We start from the raw sequence: 16612 nt of genomic DNA, 5'->3' as shown, positions 1-16612 counted from the left end.
CTGAGTCACTGTTATACATCAGAAACTAATATAATGTTATATGTCAATTATATCTCAATAAAAATAATTAGATAGTGTTTAAAATTGGTTCTGCTTTAAAAAAAAAAAAAAAGAATTAAAGACTTTTTCCTAAGCAGTATTTGGTAATAGAATAGAATATCTTTCCAGTAAAGTAACAGTTTTGGAAAAAGCTAATTTATTTTTTATTAGTCCTAAGCTGAGGATAGTTTTTCCATTGATTTTTAGAGAAAGTGGGAGGTAGAGAGGGAGAGAGGGGGAGAGGGAGGGAGAGAGAGAGAGAAAAAACATCAATGTGAGAGAGACACTCTATTGGTTGCCTCCTGTACATGCCTTGACCCCGGCTGGGGATCAAACCTGCAACCAAGGTACATGCCCCTGATCAGAAATCGAACCAGTGACCCTTCAGTGTGCGGGCCCATGCTTTAACCTCTGAGCACACTGGCCATGGTGAAAAAGCTAATTTTTAAATATATACTAGTAGCTATGAGGTAAAATTATTTGGCTAATTGTGATATTTAAGTCATTTGGGGGCTTTACAGCTACTTACTTGCTAAAGGACTAATGGAAATAAAGGAATGTCTTTCAATCATTAAAAATACAAACGGCTCTGGCCGGTGTTTCTCAGTTGTTAGAGCGTTGGCCAGTGCATCAAAGTGTCATGAGTTCAATTCCCGGTCAGGGGCATGTACCTGGGTTGCAGATTCGATCCCTAGCCCCTGGTCAGGGTGCGTGCGGGAGGCAACCAATTGATGTGTCTCTCTCACATTGATGTTTCTCTCTCTCCCTCTCCCTCTCTCTCCCCGCTCACCTTTCCTCCCTTAAACTCTGTCTAAAAATCAATGGGAAAAAACATCCTCAGGTGAGGATTAACAAACAAACAAAGCTTGTAGTTGTAAGATAGTGGGGCAGCAGGAACAGCCAGTTGGTAAAAAGTGTGAGTGACCTGGGGACCCCCAAGCTTATGTCTTTGGTGGTTTAAAATCTTTAAGGATGTGTTGGCCTCAGGGGACACAAGAGACCACAAGCGTCTTCAGCTCCCACCTACATAGTTCTTCTCAGCCACCCCCTGTCCTCACCATCCCAGTGTCCAGGGGTGGTCAGAGAGCTGGGCCCCCCTCTTCCATCACCCCTGCTCTTCCCTCCTCTAACCATCGGACACCAAGTCCTACTGATTCTACCTCAACAGCTCCAGGCTTGGTGCCCTCTCATCACCATCTCTCACATGCCCACCTGGGGTGCCCCCGCCACCTCCCACTACGGGCACTGGAGCAGTTGCTGGGGGTTAAAATTCAAATCACTCTGTCCCCTGACACTACCTTCTGGGTAAGCCCCCAGCATCCCTGGGAGGTGGGGGTTACCCCCTTGGCTCCCTCCTCCATATCTTCTGAAATGGCTCAGCCCGGCTGGGTACTTGCAGGACCCAGTTGCACTATGACGGTCCTCTGGACTTCTGCCTATATGGTTCCGCCTCCCGCCTTGCCCTGGGACAGCCGAGTTATCTGTTCCCACGCTGGGTTCCCCATCAGACTGAACTCCTCGGGGGAGGGAGGGGGCACCCCCCGGCCCACTGAGTCCATGCCTGCTAGCTGAACGACTCACCCACCTCCAGCCACACATGCTGGGCGGATGTGGGGATGGAGGGGATTTCAAACCCCACAAGCCCTCCGCGGGATACAGATTCCGTGGTGTAGATGTTGTCCTTTGGGGTCAGCTCTGCCCTGATCTGGACCGTCACCCCCTCGGCCGGGCTGCCATCTGGGTAGGACAGCTCCACCTGGAAGGGGTCACCAAAGAGTCAACGTGGTTCGGGTGTTAGGGCGGCAACACTCCCCCCAACGATCTAGACTTGGCCTGATTCCCACGGGAACCCCAGCCAGCTTCTCTGCAGAAATAGACAAGCTGATGTTAAAATTCACAAGGAGTTGCAGGAGGTTCCAAGTAGCCAAAGCAATCCTGATAAAGAACACAGGAGGACTCACACACCGCCGTTCAAAAGTCACTTCAAAGCTATGCTAATCAAGAGAGTGGTACTGGCATAAGGATAGACATGGAGACCAAGGGGCATAGAACTGAGAGTCTAGAAATAAACCCACCTATCTACTACGACCAAAGGATCTTCGACAGGGGTGCCAAGACCACTCAGTGAGGAGAAGTATAGATTCTTCAACAAATGGTGCTGGGACCACTGGATCTCCACGTGCAAAAGAATAAAGTGGGACTCCTCCCTCCCATCTATACTAATAAAAGGGTAATATGCTAATTAGACTGGACATCTTCCGGACATCCATCTGGACAAAGCCACAGTGGCGGGGGCCGAGGCAGAGGCGGTTAGGGGTGACCAGGCCGGCAGGGGAGAGCAGTTAGGGGGATCAGGCCAGCAGGCAGAGAGGTTAGGGGCGATCAGGCAAGCAGGCCGGTGAGTGGTTACAGCCAGCAGTCCCGGATTGCGAGAGGGATGTCCAACTGCCCCCGAGGGGTCCCGGATTGGAGAGGGTGCAGGCTGGGCTGAGGGACCGCCCCCGCCCATGCACAAATTTTGTGCACCGAGCCTCTAGTCCTATATAAAAGGTAACTCAAAATGGATCACAGACCTAAATGTAAGAGCTAAAACTACAAAACGCTTAGAAGCAAACAGGAAAAAAACCTCATGACTTGGACTTGGCAAAGCAGGTACAAGATGCAAATCAGCACGTGCCCGCCGTTAGCCTCATGCCACGTCAGAGAACCAACAGGGTGGGCACTGCTAGGACCGTTCCTCGTGACTCCCTGACTTCACTCACTGAGGAGGGTAGAACATGTGACGAGAATGAGGGGTTCAGAAGACATGGATGTTGTGAAAGAAACAGGGGGCCCTGAGCGGCCCTGGAGCAGCCCTTCAACTGGGCAGGGACTTGGTGCTGGATGGCAGGGACTTTGGCCTGTGTGCTTCCCATTAACAGCTCTGTTCCTTAACCCAGATGGTGAGTCATTTCTCAGCTGTCCATGAAATGTCCCCCTTTTCCTGAATGGACACCCCAAGCCCCTTCTGCATGCATGTTCTGACCACGCATGTGGGGCTTTAGCTCCTCTTCCAGCCGGGACCCTGCAATCAAGGGGCACAGGATCTGTGTCTCCATGCGTGGGACATGGTGGCAGAGATCCTGGCACAAAGAGAGAAGGGAGGTCCCGAAGTGGAGCAAGAGGGGGACACAGTGTGAGGACAGACCACCACGATCCTGTGGGTGGCTCAGGAAGGCAAGAGGGCAGAGAGGTATGGGTGGTGGGTAAAGAGAGGGGTCAGGGATAGGCCAGGTGACATCGGGCCCTGCTGGCTTTGCTACCCCAGCTGCAATTGGTTTCTCAGTGGCTCTCAGGCAGGAGCTGGGGTGAAGGCAGGGCAGGGCCCCTGACCACAGACGGCCCCCGCTGGCCCCAGCGCTTACCATCCCCACGTAGGACAGACCCGGCTTGAACTGCTTCCTGGTGACCTTGGAGTACCGGATGTCCACCAGCTGCTTCTGGACGGGGGTGGAATCGTCAAAGGCCACCTGCTGGCTCCCATCCGGGGTGGTCACCGTGGCCCAGATGCTGACTGTGCCCCGGAAGTGCTCAGGGATGTCCGCTGGGATCATGTCCCTCACGCAGATGTTAAAGTCCCGGGAGCCGTGAATCTGGAGGCAGGAGACAGACAGGCTGTGCTCGCTTGGGGCTGCAGTGGCTTCGAGGGAGGACGTGCAAGCACACATCTCAAGTAGGGGACTCTCCAGCCACCTGTAAGGCCAGGGGACCCTCAGTGACACACCCAGTCGATGCTGTGGACACTGCGTGGAGATGGATCCCTACTGGGTATGCAGGATGGCCCTGTCCGCTCCGCTGGGCAGAAGGCGAGGCAGTGGCCCTCCAGCCAGATGGCAGGGCAGGGATCTGAACCTGGCCAGCCCCACACTGGTGCACTCACTCCCCTCCTGCTCCCGGAGCACAGAACGGCCCCCAGTCAACCCTTATCTTAGGAACCACCAGGGCATGGCCAGTGCACATTCAGAAACATCTGTGGAGTTAATGACTCAGTAATGAGAGAATTAAGGAGGCCACCAGCGGGCAGCCTCCAGGGAGAACAGAGCGGACGGAGAGAAGCTTTGGGTGGGGGCGGGGACCATGATCATAGTGCACTTGAGTCGGGTGCCCACAGGGTTCCGTGGTGGAGGACCCCCCGAAGGCACGGACTCTCCAGGATGTGTGCGGAGGGACACGGAGGCACACGCACAGACATACAGAAAAGTGAAAACCAGATTACAGAACGTGACATACCCCGGAACGGGAAATCTTGCAGCCACTTTGGGAAAACAGCCTGGAACGTCTCAAACGGCTACACACAGAGTCGCATTGAGAGAGGGAACAGACAGACCGTGGCCAGATCGTGTAGGACAGTGGTCGGCAAACGGTGAGCCACATGCGGCTCTTTGGCCCCTTGAGTGTGTTTCTTCCACAAAATACCACGAGCGGGCGCGCACGTACAGTGCGATTAAAGCTTCATGGCCCATGCGCAGAAGTCGGTTTTCGGCCTAGATGAGTCTATTTTGAAGAAGTGGTTCTAATGCCGAGCCACACTCAAGGGGCCAAAGAGCCGCGGTTTGCCGACCTCTGGCAAAAGAACTCTGACCCACCGTCGGCAGTCACCGGCCCCGGAAGCCAGCCCCCCCTTTACAGGTCAGGCTTCTTGCGTGAAGTCAGACCCCTCCCTCAGCAACCAAACAATGCCCGGTAACGGGGCCCCCACAGCCAGGACTTGACTAACAACTGACAATTTCCCTGATTTTTGCCCCCACTTCCAACTCAGGACCAACTGGAGAAAGCCACGCGTGTCCCTAACCCATCGTATGGGATGCCCGCTTCTAGTCAGCTGCCCCAGCTTCTCTGGCCACCAGCCTCTAACGGCACCCCTGACGCCGCTTCCGCTTTTTTTCACTGTGAAGCTTGCCCACGTCTCCCCCGCCACCGAGTCTCTGCCAAACGCAACTGATGGCGGATTCCCTTGCCACAGCAGACTTTGTCCTTATTTTGGAGGTTTTCATTTAATTCCACAACCACTCGACCCAGGAATGCCACCCCCAAGAGAAATGAAAACAGCCGGCCACACAAAACCCTGTAAGTGAATGCCCAGAGCAGCACTAGTCCCAGTCACCAAAACGTGGAAACAGCCCCAAGTCCCTCAGCGAATGAGTGGGTAAACACACGGTGGCCCATCCATTATCCAGCCATTAAAAAGGAACGAAGCACTGATACGCTGCAACACGGGTGAACGCTGAAGAAATGATGCGAATGAGAGAGTGCAGACACAAAAAGGCCACATAGTCTATCATCCCATTTATATGAAACTAGAGGCCTGGTGCATGAAAATTCATGCACTGGAAGGGGCGTCCCTCAGCCCAGCCTGCCCCCTCTCACAGTACAGGAGCCCTCAGGGGCAGGAGGCGACCCGGAGATCAGGGGAAGACGACGCCCCCATCACACCTCTGCTGCTGCCACTGCCGGCAGTGCAAGCCTCGGCCGGCCCTGGTTACCTGAGCCTCGGGCGGCCCTGGGCGGCTGGGGGGCTGAGGGGACTGGGGGACTCTGGAGGGGGCAGGGCTGACGGGACTGGGCACTGCCATCTTGTGGCTGTGGGTGGTGCCATCTTTGAGGGCGTGGCAGTCAATTAGCATATTCCCTCCTTATTAGATAGGATGTCCAAAACAGGCAAATCCATACACATAGAAAGTGGAGTAGCGTTTGCCAGGGGCTGGAGATGGACAGGAATTAACTGTAAAAGGACATGAGCAATTTGGGAGGCTTGGTGGAACTATTCTAAAACTAGATAGTGGTGATGGGTGCATAACTCTGTGATTACACTAAAAACCACTGAACCGCACATGCTATGTGGGATTTGGATTGTGTGGTACATGAATCATATCTCAATAAAACTGTTGGTTTTTTTAATTTACATACAATATCCTGGGAGGAAAAACATCAAAATATCAATAATGGTTGTGTCAGACTGTTGGAGAATAAGATATGATTATTTCCTTCCTTTTTAAGAATGTTCTAAATTCTCCATCTTCAGCCCAGAAGAACTTTATCGTGGGGGAAATCCCCACCGTATACTGTTTTAGAAATCCAAGTAAAATGGATGACTATAGAGCTGAGGCTGAGGGCAGACCCTGTGGGAAGGGACCCACGGGGTAGACAGCATGCGGTCCTGCTCCTCACCTTCATGGTTCTGAGGACGGGGCACCCCACCTCCTGGCTGTAGTATCCCACGCCGTTCACGGTCATGTTGATTGTTAAGGTCCCAGAGACGGGCTTCCCAAAGGTATACCTGGAACAAAAGGACGAGGGCAGCGGACGTCACTGGTACGGCAGCCGGACGAGGGGGAGCCGTCCAAGGCCACCTGGTGACTATTAGCAGGAAGTGCTCAAGGATGTGTGCCAAGGTCATGTCCTTCACACAGGGATGCGTCCCCCCCACCCCCCACTCCAGCCCAACCTTACAGCCCTTCCTGCCGCCCTGAGTCAGGACAGATAACCTCAGGGCCCCGCAGTCCTCGGTACTAAGCCTCATGTTGGACAGAAAAAGAGACCGAGAGTCAGAGAGGAACCCTGGGCCAGGACGTGTGAGACAAGCATGGGGTTGGTGACACCACTGGAGCACGACGAGGCCTGGTCCTGAGTGCCCTAACGAGCTCAGCTTTGGACGAGGGGCTTGACTTCTCTGAGTTTCCACCTCCGATCCCGAGACTGGGAATAAAACGACCATCTCAGGGATGTTGGTGGAATTTAAATGCATGTCATGCCTGATGCAGAGGGGACACCTGCTTACCAGGGCACGGAACAAAATGGGAGATTGTAGTGATAGATTAAAAAAAATAATGCCAGCTACTTCAACGGTATTTTCTAAACTGGAGAACGTGTATGTGCCCAGCACATCCATCCTTGGATTTTAACCCACACACGGGCCAGAGAGCAGCCTGAGGCAGGCCACCACCTCCAGCAGGCAGCAGGGCTGGGGCGGGACTAGGGGCCTCGAAGGAGCCCCAGAAAGGGACAGTGTCTCTTGATGACCTCCGGTCAGCCCCGCACTTCGGCCTGGGTCAAAGACCTGGCCATTACGGGGGCAGCCCCCTCTAGAAATCCCTCTCGGGTCAGCCCACAGCTGTGGGGGCTGCCGATGGGGAAGGGGGAGCAGAAGCCTTTGGGGGAACAGACACACCTGGGGAAGGGCTACACCCAAGGGGGAGGGGTCCAGTTTGGGGAAGGGTGCCCCCTTAGGGGACGGGATATGTTCCAAAGGGGAGGAGCATGTCCATGGGGGAGGGGCGTCCCACAGGAGGAGGGCATGCCTGTCGGGGGGGACCCCCCTTCTCACCTGGCCTGCACGGTGCCAGTCTCGCAGGCGTCCACATCCCGGATATAGCGGGGTGGGTCAATAAGGAGCTCAAACTTGGGCAGCGCTGAAGGGAGAGAGCAGAGAGGAGGGAAGCGGGTGCCCCCCCCCCCCCCCCCGCCGCCCCGGGCTGGCCTCAGAAGAGTACGGGGGCATCAGAAGGATGGTGGCTGCCACCGCACGCTTACACTATTAGAATCCATGCCACCCTCTGCTGAGCACTGGCAGCTGTCTGGGATTTCCAGCCACATCCACTTCCTATCTTTGGGGGACCAGCACCCCGTTTCTCTCAGGGGTCCACGTGCTTTGAGTACAGCGAACCCCATCCCATTCCAGGGGTGTGCCAGTGGCTCCTGGACCAACGAGGGGCGCCCTGAGGTGCTTGTGATGGAGAGGAGCCTCTTTTGACCCTATGACTCAGCCCCGGGAGCATCCAGCCACCGGGGCACCCCGTGCAGCTCACAACTTGGGGAGGAGGGACCGATACCCGGGAGCAGCAGAGGAAACTCGGTCCCACCAGCTTGTTACGTGAGCCAAGCCGAGCTGATAAATGCCTTTTCTTTGGCCCTGGCTGGTGTGCTCAGTGGTTAGTGTCGGCCCACGCACTGAAGAGTCGCAGGTTCAATTCCCAGTCAAGGGCACATACCTGGGTTGTAGGTTCGATCCCCCACCGCCCCCCCACCGGGCATGCTGGGGCATGTGAGGGGGACAACCAATTAATGTGTCTCTCTCACATCAATGTCTCTCTCTCTCTCTCTCTCTCTCTCTCTCTCTGTGTGTCTCTCTCACATCAATGTCTCTCTCTCTCTCTCTCTCTCTCTCTCTCTGTGTCTCTCTCACATCAATGTCTCTCTCTCTCTCTCTCTCTCTCTCTCTGTGTCTCTCTCACATCAATGTCTCTCTCTCTCTCTCTCTCTCTCTCTCTCTCTCTCCCCCTCCCTCCCTCCCTCCCTCCTCCCTTCCACTCTCTCTAAAAATCAATGGAGAAAATATCCTCCAGTGAGGCTTCACAAAAATAAAAATAAAATAAATTCCTTTTCTATTGCTTCCTGAACATTCACTGGGCTTCTGTTGTTCACAACTCACATCCTGACCTCTACGGCTTTTCCTCCAGGATCTTCCTTGTTTTAAAAAATATGTTTATATTGCCGAAACCGGTTTGGCTCAGTGGATAGAGCGTCGGCCTGCGGACTGAAAGGTCCCAGGTTCGATTCCGGTCAAGGGCATGTAACTTGGTTGCGGGCACATCCCCAGTAGGAGGTGTGCAAGAGGCAGCTGATCGATGTTTCTCTGTCATCGATGTTTCTAACTCTCTATCCCTCTCTCTTCCTCTCTGTAAAAAATCAATAAAATATATTAAAAAAAATATATATATATATATGTTTATATTGATGTTAGAGAGAGTAAGGGAGAGGGAGAGAGAGAGAGAGAGCATCGATGAGAGACATCCATCGGCTGCCTCCTGCATGCCCCCACTGGGGATTGAGCCTGTAACCCGGGCATGTGCCCTGACCGGGAATGGAACTGGGGACCTCTCGGTTCATGGGTTGATGCTCAACCACCGAGCCACACCAGCTGGACCAGGATCTTCCTCTTCAAAGGAGAAGCCCTTGACCACGTAGGGGAGATGCTAGCACAGAAGCAGAGTAACTGGCTCTGGCAGGTTCACTCCCTAGCTCTTGTCACTTGAGCACTTTCCTTAATGGCTCTCTCAGCCTCAGTTTCCCCATCTGTAAAGTGGAGATGGTCAGAACAAGGATAAAATAACAAGAGGAAAAGATGGACTTAAAAAGGAAGGAAATTCTGGCACATGCTACAACATGGATGAACTTGAGGACACGCTGAGAGAAAGAGCTAGGCACAACCGGACAAATACAGTGTGAACCCACGTACACAAGGTCCCTGGAGGAGCCAGATTCACGGAGACAGAAAGTAGATGGGCGGGGGGCGGGGGGGGGGGGGGCACGCGCGGGGGAGGGGAAATAGGGAGTTCGTGTTTAATGGGGCAGTTTCAGTCTGGGAAGATAAAAAAGGTCTGGAGACGGATGGTGGTGCTGTTTGCACAACAATGCGAACGTACTTAATGCCACTGAATTGTCCACTTAGAAATGGTTCAGGTGGTAATTTTATGCTACTTATACTTTACCACCATTTTTTAGAAAAGACGTAACAGCCCGGCCAGTGTTGCTCAGTGGTTGAGCATCGGACCCGTGCACCGAGAGGTCGCTGGTTCGATTACTGAGCAGGGCGCACGCTCAGGATGCAGGCTCGGTCCCTGGGAAGGGGTGTACAGGAGGCAGCCAGTGGATGGATATCTCTCTCATTGATGTTTCTATCTCTTCCTCCCTTCTCCCTTCCTCTCTCTCTAAAAATAAATAAAAACATATTTTAAAAAAAGAAACGAAAAACATGACGAAGGCCAGCCTTCCACACGGTGCCTGGCCGACCCGACCCTCGATGCATGGGGCGCCTGCCATCCGCCCCCTCACCGTCTGTGTCATCCCTGATCGGTGGTTTCTCCCAGATCGGAAGTCCTAGGAGCCGAGACTCCCCGACTTACCATACTTCTGAACTTCAAAGGACTTGTTGTACACGTGGCCTTGCATTTCCACAAAAATGAGCCATTCTCCCAGCACCGGCTGGTCGGACAGGGGGAACGTCATGTTGGTGATGCCTGTGTCAAGAGAGACACCCCGAATCCTGGGGCAAGTGCGTGTGCAGAGAGCTGGCTGGGCCAGGGGGGTCAAGGTAGAGGCACGCTGGGGACCCTGTGCCTCCCCCCACTCCAGCAGCCCCTGGGGAAGCCAGAGGGGGTCTGAGGCGGGGGGGAGGGGGGGGCCCAGCAGGATAACCACCCCTGCCGGCTGGGGAGAGCGGGGAGACCGCATCTTGGGCTCCTGGGAGAGCCCTGCCGCCCAGGCGAGGTGCAGGCCAGGAGCCCACCCAGCTCTCCACTCTGCTCCCACGAGGCGTTCCTCTGGTGAGGAGCTTGCTCACACCCTGTCCCTACTCTGCAGCCCTCAGAACCAGGAAGAGTGGACGTGGGGAGGGGTCAAGGGCCGCCCAGGGGGCTTGGAGGCATGACACCACGCCAACCACTGAGGCCCGTGTGCCCGCTGGAGGCCCCTCACTCCACGTCTGGCTCAGAGGCACATGGAGCCCGGAAGCCCCCCAGCAGGACTCCGGGTCGGTCACGCGTGCGCATTTTCCGGCTGAGGCAGCCCCCCGAAATGCCACCTATCACCTCCCCTTTCTCGGGGCTCCACCTCCCTTAGGGTCAGAGCTAAAAGGGAGAGGTCAGTTGTCACAGAGAAAGGAAAGGCATGCCAGCTCCTCAGCCAGAGCAGAGCCTCTGACTCCCCGCTGGGGAAGAGACACCTGGTGCTGGGTGGGTGCTGGGTGGGTGCTGGGTGGGGAGTGATGGCGTGGGAGACCCTCAGTGGGAGGAAGGTTGGGGTGCTGACAAATGAGGCCCCGATGTTCCAGAAAGGTCCCCAGTTACGGGCGGTGTGCCAGCTGGGTCCCGGCACAGAGGAACACGGGCGGAGGGTCCTGGGCAGCCCACACGCTGCGTCCCTGAGGATTACCGCACCTGCCCCCCTGGGGTGCAGCCCCAAACCCAGAGGAAGAAGGGGCGAGGCGGGAAGAGAATTACCACAGCAGACCGGCTCCGCGTGCCTCCACTCCATCATCCTTGAGCCCCGGGGGTCCTGCGGGGCACACAGGAACTCAGGCCGCTAGCACGTGCCTCTGAGCCCTCTCTCCGGGCGGGACAAGCATGAAGGGCAGGCCCCGTGTTAGCCGTTTACACGGGAGCAAACCAGAAAGAGTGCGGGATAGAGAGGGCCTTGTCTGAGGACAAGGGGGTGCCAGGGGACGGGCGGGCCTGTCTCACCACTCAGGGGCGACCATTTAGGAATCTGGGTGCAATCTACAAAGAGACAGTCGGACACACGATGGCCTGCCCCACAGTGGACCCGGGGACCAGGATGGACCGAGGTCCCCTCCTTGCGCGGCACTGGGCAGGCGGGGAGCAGTGGGTGGGCAGTGGGCGCAGACAGACCAGGCCTTGCTGAGAGCAGGCTAACCAGGCCGAGAGTCCAGCCGAGCAGGGCAGGCCACTCACCAGGATGTAGGCTTCCAGCTGCAACACAGACACACGGAGGCAGTGAGCTACCCCCCACCCCGAAACCCCCCAGCCCTCCGTGCACGTTTCGTCTTCGTCCACGCATGGCCTGGTCCCTTGCGACACCCACAGTTGCTGTTATGGGTTGAATTGTGCCTCCCCACCCCACCAAATTCCTAGGTGGACAGCCTAGCCTCTAGTTCCTCAGAATGATTTGGAGATGGTACTTTATAGAGATAATCAACTTAAGATGAGGTGATTAGAATAGGGCCTAATCAAATAGGGTGGTGTCCTTATAAGAAAGGGTGATTTACCCTGGCCTGGTGTGGCTCAGCAGTTGAGCCACACCAGGCCAGGGTACCAAGAGGTCACTGGTTCCAAGAGGTCACTGGTTCAATTCCCGGTCAGGTCAGAATACATGCCCAGGTTTCGGGCTTGATCCCCAGTAGGGGGAGTGCAGGAGGCAGCTGATGGATGCTCTCATCGATGTTTCTATCTATCACTCTCCCTTCCTCTCTCTCTAAAAATCAATAAAAACATGTTATAAAAAAAGGGAAAAAGGCCGAAACCGGTTTGGCTCAGTGGATAGAGCGTCGGCCTGCGGACTGAAGGGCCCCAGGTTCGATTCCGGTCAAGGGCATGTACCTTGGTTGCGGGCACATCCCCAGTAGGGAGTGTGCAAGGGGCAGCTGACCGATGTTTCTCTCTCATCAATGTTTCTAACTCTCTATCCCTCTCTCTTCCTCTCTGTAAAAAATCAATAAAATATATTTAAAAAGAAAAAAGAAAAAAAGAAGAGGGAACCAACCCTGCCAACACCTTGACCTTGGACTTCCAGCCTCCAGAACTGGGAGAGAATACACTGGTGTTGATTAAGCCACTTAGTTTACAGTGCTTTGTTACAGCAGCCCTAGCAAACTCATACAGGTGCCATTAGCAATGAGGGTGGCATGGCCAAGCCCTGTCTCAGGGCCTCTGTGCTCCCTGCTTCCCATCATGGTCCTGCCCTCCTTCCCAGACTCGCTTCCGCCCCTAACCAGGGACGGCTCCTCCAGGCAGCCCCCCCCCGCCCCCCCAAAACAGGTGCTTTCATGTCTGAACCCCCAAACGCCTGCCTGGAGCCTGGCGGCAAGCCGGCGCTCATCCATATCAAACTCAATAGTCAACGCCAACTCTGCCCACGATGCAGAGCCCACCGGTGGAGGTCATGGCCTGCACCGCCGTGTTCCTGACCTCGGCCGCGTGCCTTGCCTGATGCCCGTGCGTGGCCGACCCCGTTAGCTCCGGCTGCCTGTGTGTCCGGGTGTACCCCCGCTGAGCCCCGAGGCAGCGGGAAGCCTTGCACTTACGATTCAATTTCTTGTGATTTTTATCCTTGGGCCTCACCCAGCACGGACCCTCGACCAGCCCCCAGAGGAAAACGGGCAGCCACACAAACCAGGGCTCTTCCCTTCTATTGAGTGCCAAGCCCTTCCCGGCAATAACTGCACATTGGGCAGATACCAAGGGGCCGAGCCCAGCCCCTCCCCAGGGAAAACTGTGGGCACGTGCCCCCTCGGATGTCTGGGTGCAGGAACTTAGCACTGTCCGCTCAGAAAGCGAAAAACGTACACAGCCAGGGCCTGCCACGCTGCCCTGGGAACCCGCTCCTGAGGCCCAGCTCAGCCTGAGGAAGGACGCACCGGGGGAAAAGGACAGGCAAGTGCATCAAAATAGTCCATGAAAAGGCACAGACACTTGTGGGGGGATGAACGTTAAGGAAAAGCTGTGTGTACCCACAGAACTGCCCTTCCAGGCTGGCCACCACCCACTGGGAACTTTGCAGCTTTGTCGTCCAGAATATGAACCCCACGGGGTGGGGCCTGTGTCTGCTCTGCTCAGCCATGTGCCCCGAGCACTCAGTACTCCAGGACGTGCACGTAGCCCGTGCCCTAAACATGTCCTCTCTGGGCTCCCTAAACCGAAGTCGCCCGCAGACCACGTTCACATCTTTGCTATGCACACGCGTGGTGCACTTAAACCGCTTTCTTCACAATCAATGCTTTTCTGAAAGCTCCTCTTTGCAGCGGAATGCCAAGGAGATGCCGAGGAAATAATGGAGCCGGGGAAATCCCCACTTTGCACTCATCACAGCAAGTTTTGTTTCATGTAATTTTGGAATCAACTGTGGAAGCTAGAAATAGCAGTGAGCGTCTGATGGGTAGTCGGGTATGCAAAGAACCCCAAGGGTCCCCACAGATTACTTACTGACCACAAAGGGGAAAGACGGACTTTTGGTGGGAGCAACAGGGCAAACTCTACTTAAACCACTGGCTGCACCTACCATCACCAGCAACCAGACACACCAATATAATTTATCATTAAAACATAATTTATCATTAAAATAATTTTATATGTGCATATGTATATAGGTGTATATACAGAGAGAGAGGCAAAGCACATAAATGTAGCAAAATGTTTGTAACTGGTGAATCTGGATCTGTGGTTCTCAAAGTGTGTTCCCTCATCCAGCAGCAGCATCAACTGGGAACCTGTTAGAAACACAGGTTCTTGGGCATCTCCCTAGAAATCAGGGAATCAATAACTGAGTCAATAACTCTGGGGAGGGCTCAGCAATCTGTTTGAGCAAGCCCCCCAGAGCAGTCTGATGCACACTCAAATTTGAGAACCACTGCTCCAGATCAAGACTTGGTCAACTACAACCCTCAGGCCAAATCCGGCCCTCTACCTGTTTGTGTAAATAAAGCTTTATTGGCACCCAGCTGCACCCATTTATTCACCTATGTCTCTGACTGAGTCTATGCAACAACAGCAGATCTGAGTAATTGAGACAGAATCCTTCTGGCCCACAGACACGAACCTATTTACCACCCGGCCCTTTAAAGAAAGTTTGCCAATCCCTGGGCTGAATAAAGGGCACATGGGATTTCTCTGTGCTGTTTGTTCTTCCAACTGTTCTGTGCATTTGAAGTCATTTCCAAATAAAAGGTCAAAAGAAAATCAATGCCTTCTTCCTGTGAATATGTTTATTTCCAAGGAGAAATGATGGGTTTGATGTGTGGTTATATTTTCTTTCTAATAAATGTTAAAAGCAGGGCTAGTAGGATTTCAAATGATAGCCCATTGCTACTTAAATCCTTCATAAGCCTGCACAGAGGGCATTGGCCACTGCCTGGACCAAAAATATATATATTTTATTGATTTCAGAGAGGAAGGGAGAGGGAGAGATAGAAACATCATTGATGAGAGAATCATCGATCAGCTGCCTCCCACACACCCTCACTGGGGATCGAGCCCACAAACCAGCATGTGCCCTTGACCGGAACCAAACCCTGGACCCTTCAGTCCACAGGGTGACGCTCTATCCACTGAGCAAGACCAGCGAGGACCCCACCAGCGTTCTTGCCTCCTTCTGTCGCACAGACCTCCCTGGGCCTCCCAGGAGAAGTGGAGGCCCAGGGAGGGACCAAAATTGGAGGTGAAAACGGTAAGAGGACAGAGGAGAAAGGCCAGTTGCTGACGGTGGCCCTGGCCAGGGTGTCTCAGGGGTGTGTTCCGGGCACACGGTTTAGAAGCAAATCTCACCTTCTCACTGAGGGGCCTCAGGTCTGGGGTGACGGTGAAGACGCTGATGAGCACTGGGAGAAAGGAGAGAGACGTGTAGCAGCTCCAGGCCACGGCTAGCCCTCCCCCCACCCGCACCAGCGCCCACCTCGGTGCTGAGGCCTGTACACTGGCTTGTCGGTCTGGATGAACACGGAGGCTCCCCGGGCATCCACGGTCACGGAGGTCTGGTTGTGGAAGAGGGGGGCCTCCTCTGCCTGCCGGCTTCGGCCCCACACCTTCAGGAGGGCCTGGCCCCGGAGGCCCGTGGGCACCTGCGTGCAGAGCATGGAGCATTGCAAACGGGGTGGCACCCTGGAAGGGACCTAGGTGTTGGGAAAGCCGCGTGGAGGTCCAGGGTGGGGGTGCTCACCTGTGGTGACTGTGCCCCCCAGGGGACGCTTGGCAGTTTCTGGAGGCGTTTTTTTGGGTGTCACAGCTAGGGGTAGGGCTTCTAGTGGGTGAAGGCCAGGATGCTGCTCAACAGACTAGAGACTCCCAAAAGGGTCCTGGATCCTTGCACTTAGAATAGCTCTGGTTGTCATAACTGAGGGTGCTACTGGCCTCTGGTGGGTTAAGACCCACTGGCCCCTCTCCCAGAATTACACAGGCCTTCACTGGTCTCCCGTACAAACCCACAGCATCTACCCTGGGAAGAGCGCCTCCTTGTGTGCAGTGGCAGGGGACCGCACATGACCTTAACCCCTGTCCGGGGCTGCCCTACTTCCTGGTGCAGCAAACTGTTGCCATCTGGGGCCGGTTTGTTCTCTGGGGCGGGGAGGTCCTGGGCACCTGGGGTGCTGAATGGCATCCCTGGTCTCTGCCCTCTAGATGCCAGTAGCCACCGCCCCACCACCGCTGTGACACCCATAAATGTCTGCAGACATTGCCTGCTGTCACAGAGGGAAGGCGTAAACATCCCTCCTGAGAAATGCTCCTGCGAAGGAGGGGCTGTAACCGACCTCCGTGCCACAGCACGAATGACACAGCCGCCTCAGACTGCATTCGGATCACTGGCACGGGGCACATTACAATTAAGAATGACTCTCAATTTAGTCCATTCATTCAGGGACTTCTTTGAGCATCTGATAAAAGTTAAGGACTAGCTAACTCAGTAAATGCCTACAATTTCAGCGCTTACAAACCCCTAGAAATCAAAGACTCCGGTATAAAAACCCACGTCAGAGAATTAGCTACAGTGTAGTTTGGTAGGTAAAATAATTTTTAAATAACAATATTCAATGCCAACAAGGCTGTGGGAAATTTGGTCTCTAATGTATGGTGGGTGGTGCTGTGGGCAGGCAATGCTGTATCTTCTACCACCCTGGCCAGGTAGCTCAGGTGGTTAGAGCATCATCCCAATGCACAAAGGTTGCAGGTTCGATCCCCAGTCAGGACCCATACAAGAAGCAACCAATGAGTGCATAAATGGGTGGGACAACAAACCGATGTTTCTCTCTCTC

General features: G+C 54.6%; 1 protein-coding gene across 1 annotated transcript in view; it reads right to left on the bottom strand.

The window, feature by feature from the left end:
* The window catches only part of CPAMD8 (C3 and PZP like alpha-2-macroglobulin domain containing 8), a 63667-nt gene that overhangs the window by 40122 nt on the left and 6933 nt on the right, over window positions 1-16612 (bottom strand). The window contains exons 4-12 of the mRNA XM_079772746.1: window positions 15259-15424; window positions 15132-15184; window positions 11547-11564; window positions 11076-11130; window positions 9981-10094; window positions 7403-7487; window positions 6247-6355; window positions 3444-3671; window positions 1625-1795 (exon numbers count right to left, since the gene is read on the bottom strand). Of these exons, the coding sequence (XP_079628872.1) occupies window positions 1625-1795; window positions 3444-3671; window positions 6247-6355; window positions 7403-7487; window positions 9981-10094; window positions 11076-11130; window positions 11547-11564; window positions 15132-15184; window positions 15259-15424 (999 nt within the window). The remainder of the gene's footprint in view (window positions 1-1624; window positions 1796-3443; window positions 3672-6246; window positions 6356-7402; window positions 7488-9980; window positions 10095-11075; window positions 11131-11546; window positions 11565-15131; window positions 15185-15258; window positions 15425-16612) is intronic.

Source organism: Cnephaeus nilssonii (assembly GCF_951640355.1).
Source record: "Cnephaeus nilssonii genome assembly, chromosome: 5".
NCBI classification, from domain to species: Eukaryota; Metazoa; Chordata; class Mammalia; order Chiroptera; family Vespertilionidae; genus Cnephaeus; species Cnephaeus nilssonii.
This window is presented reverse-complemented; position numbering and strand designations above follow the sequence as displayed.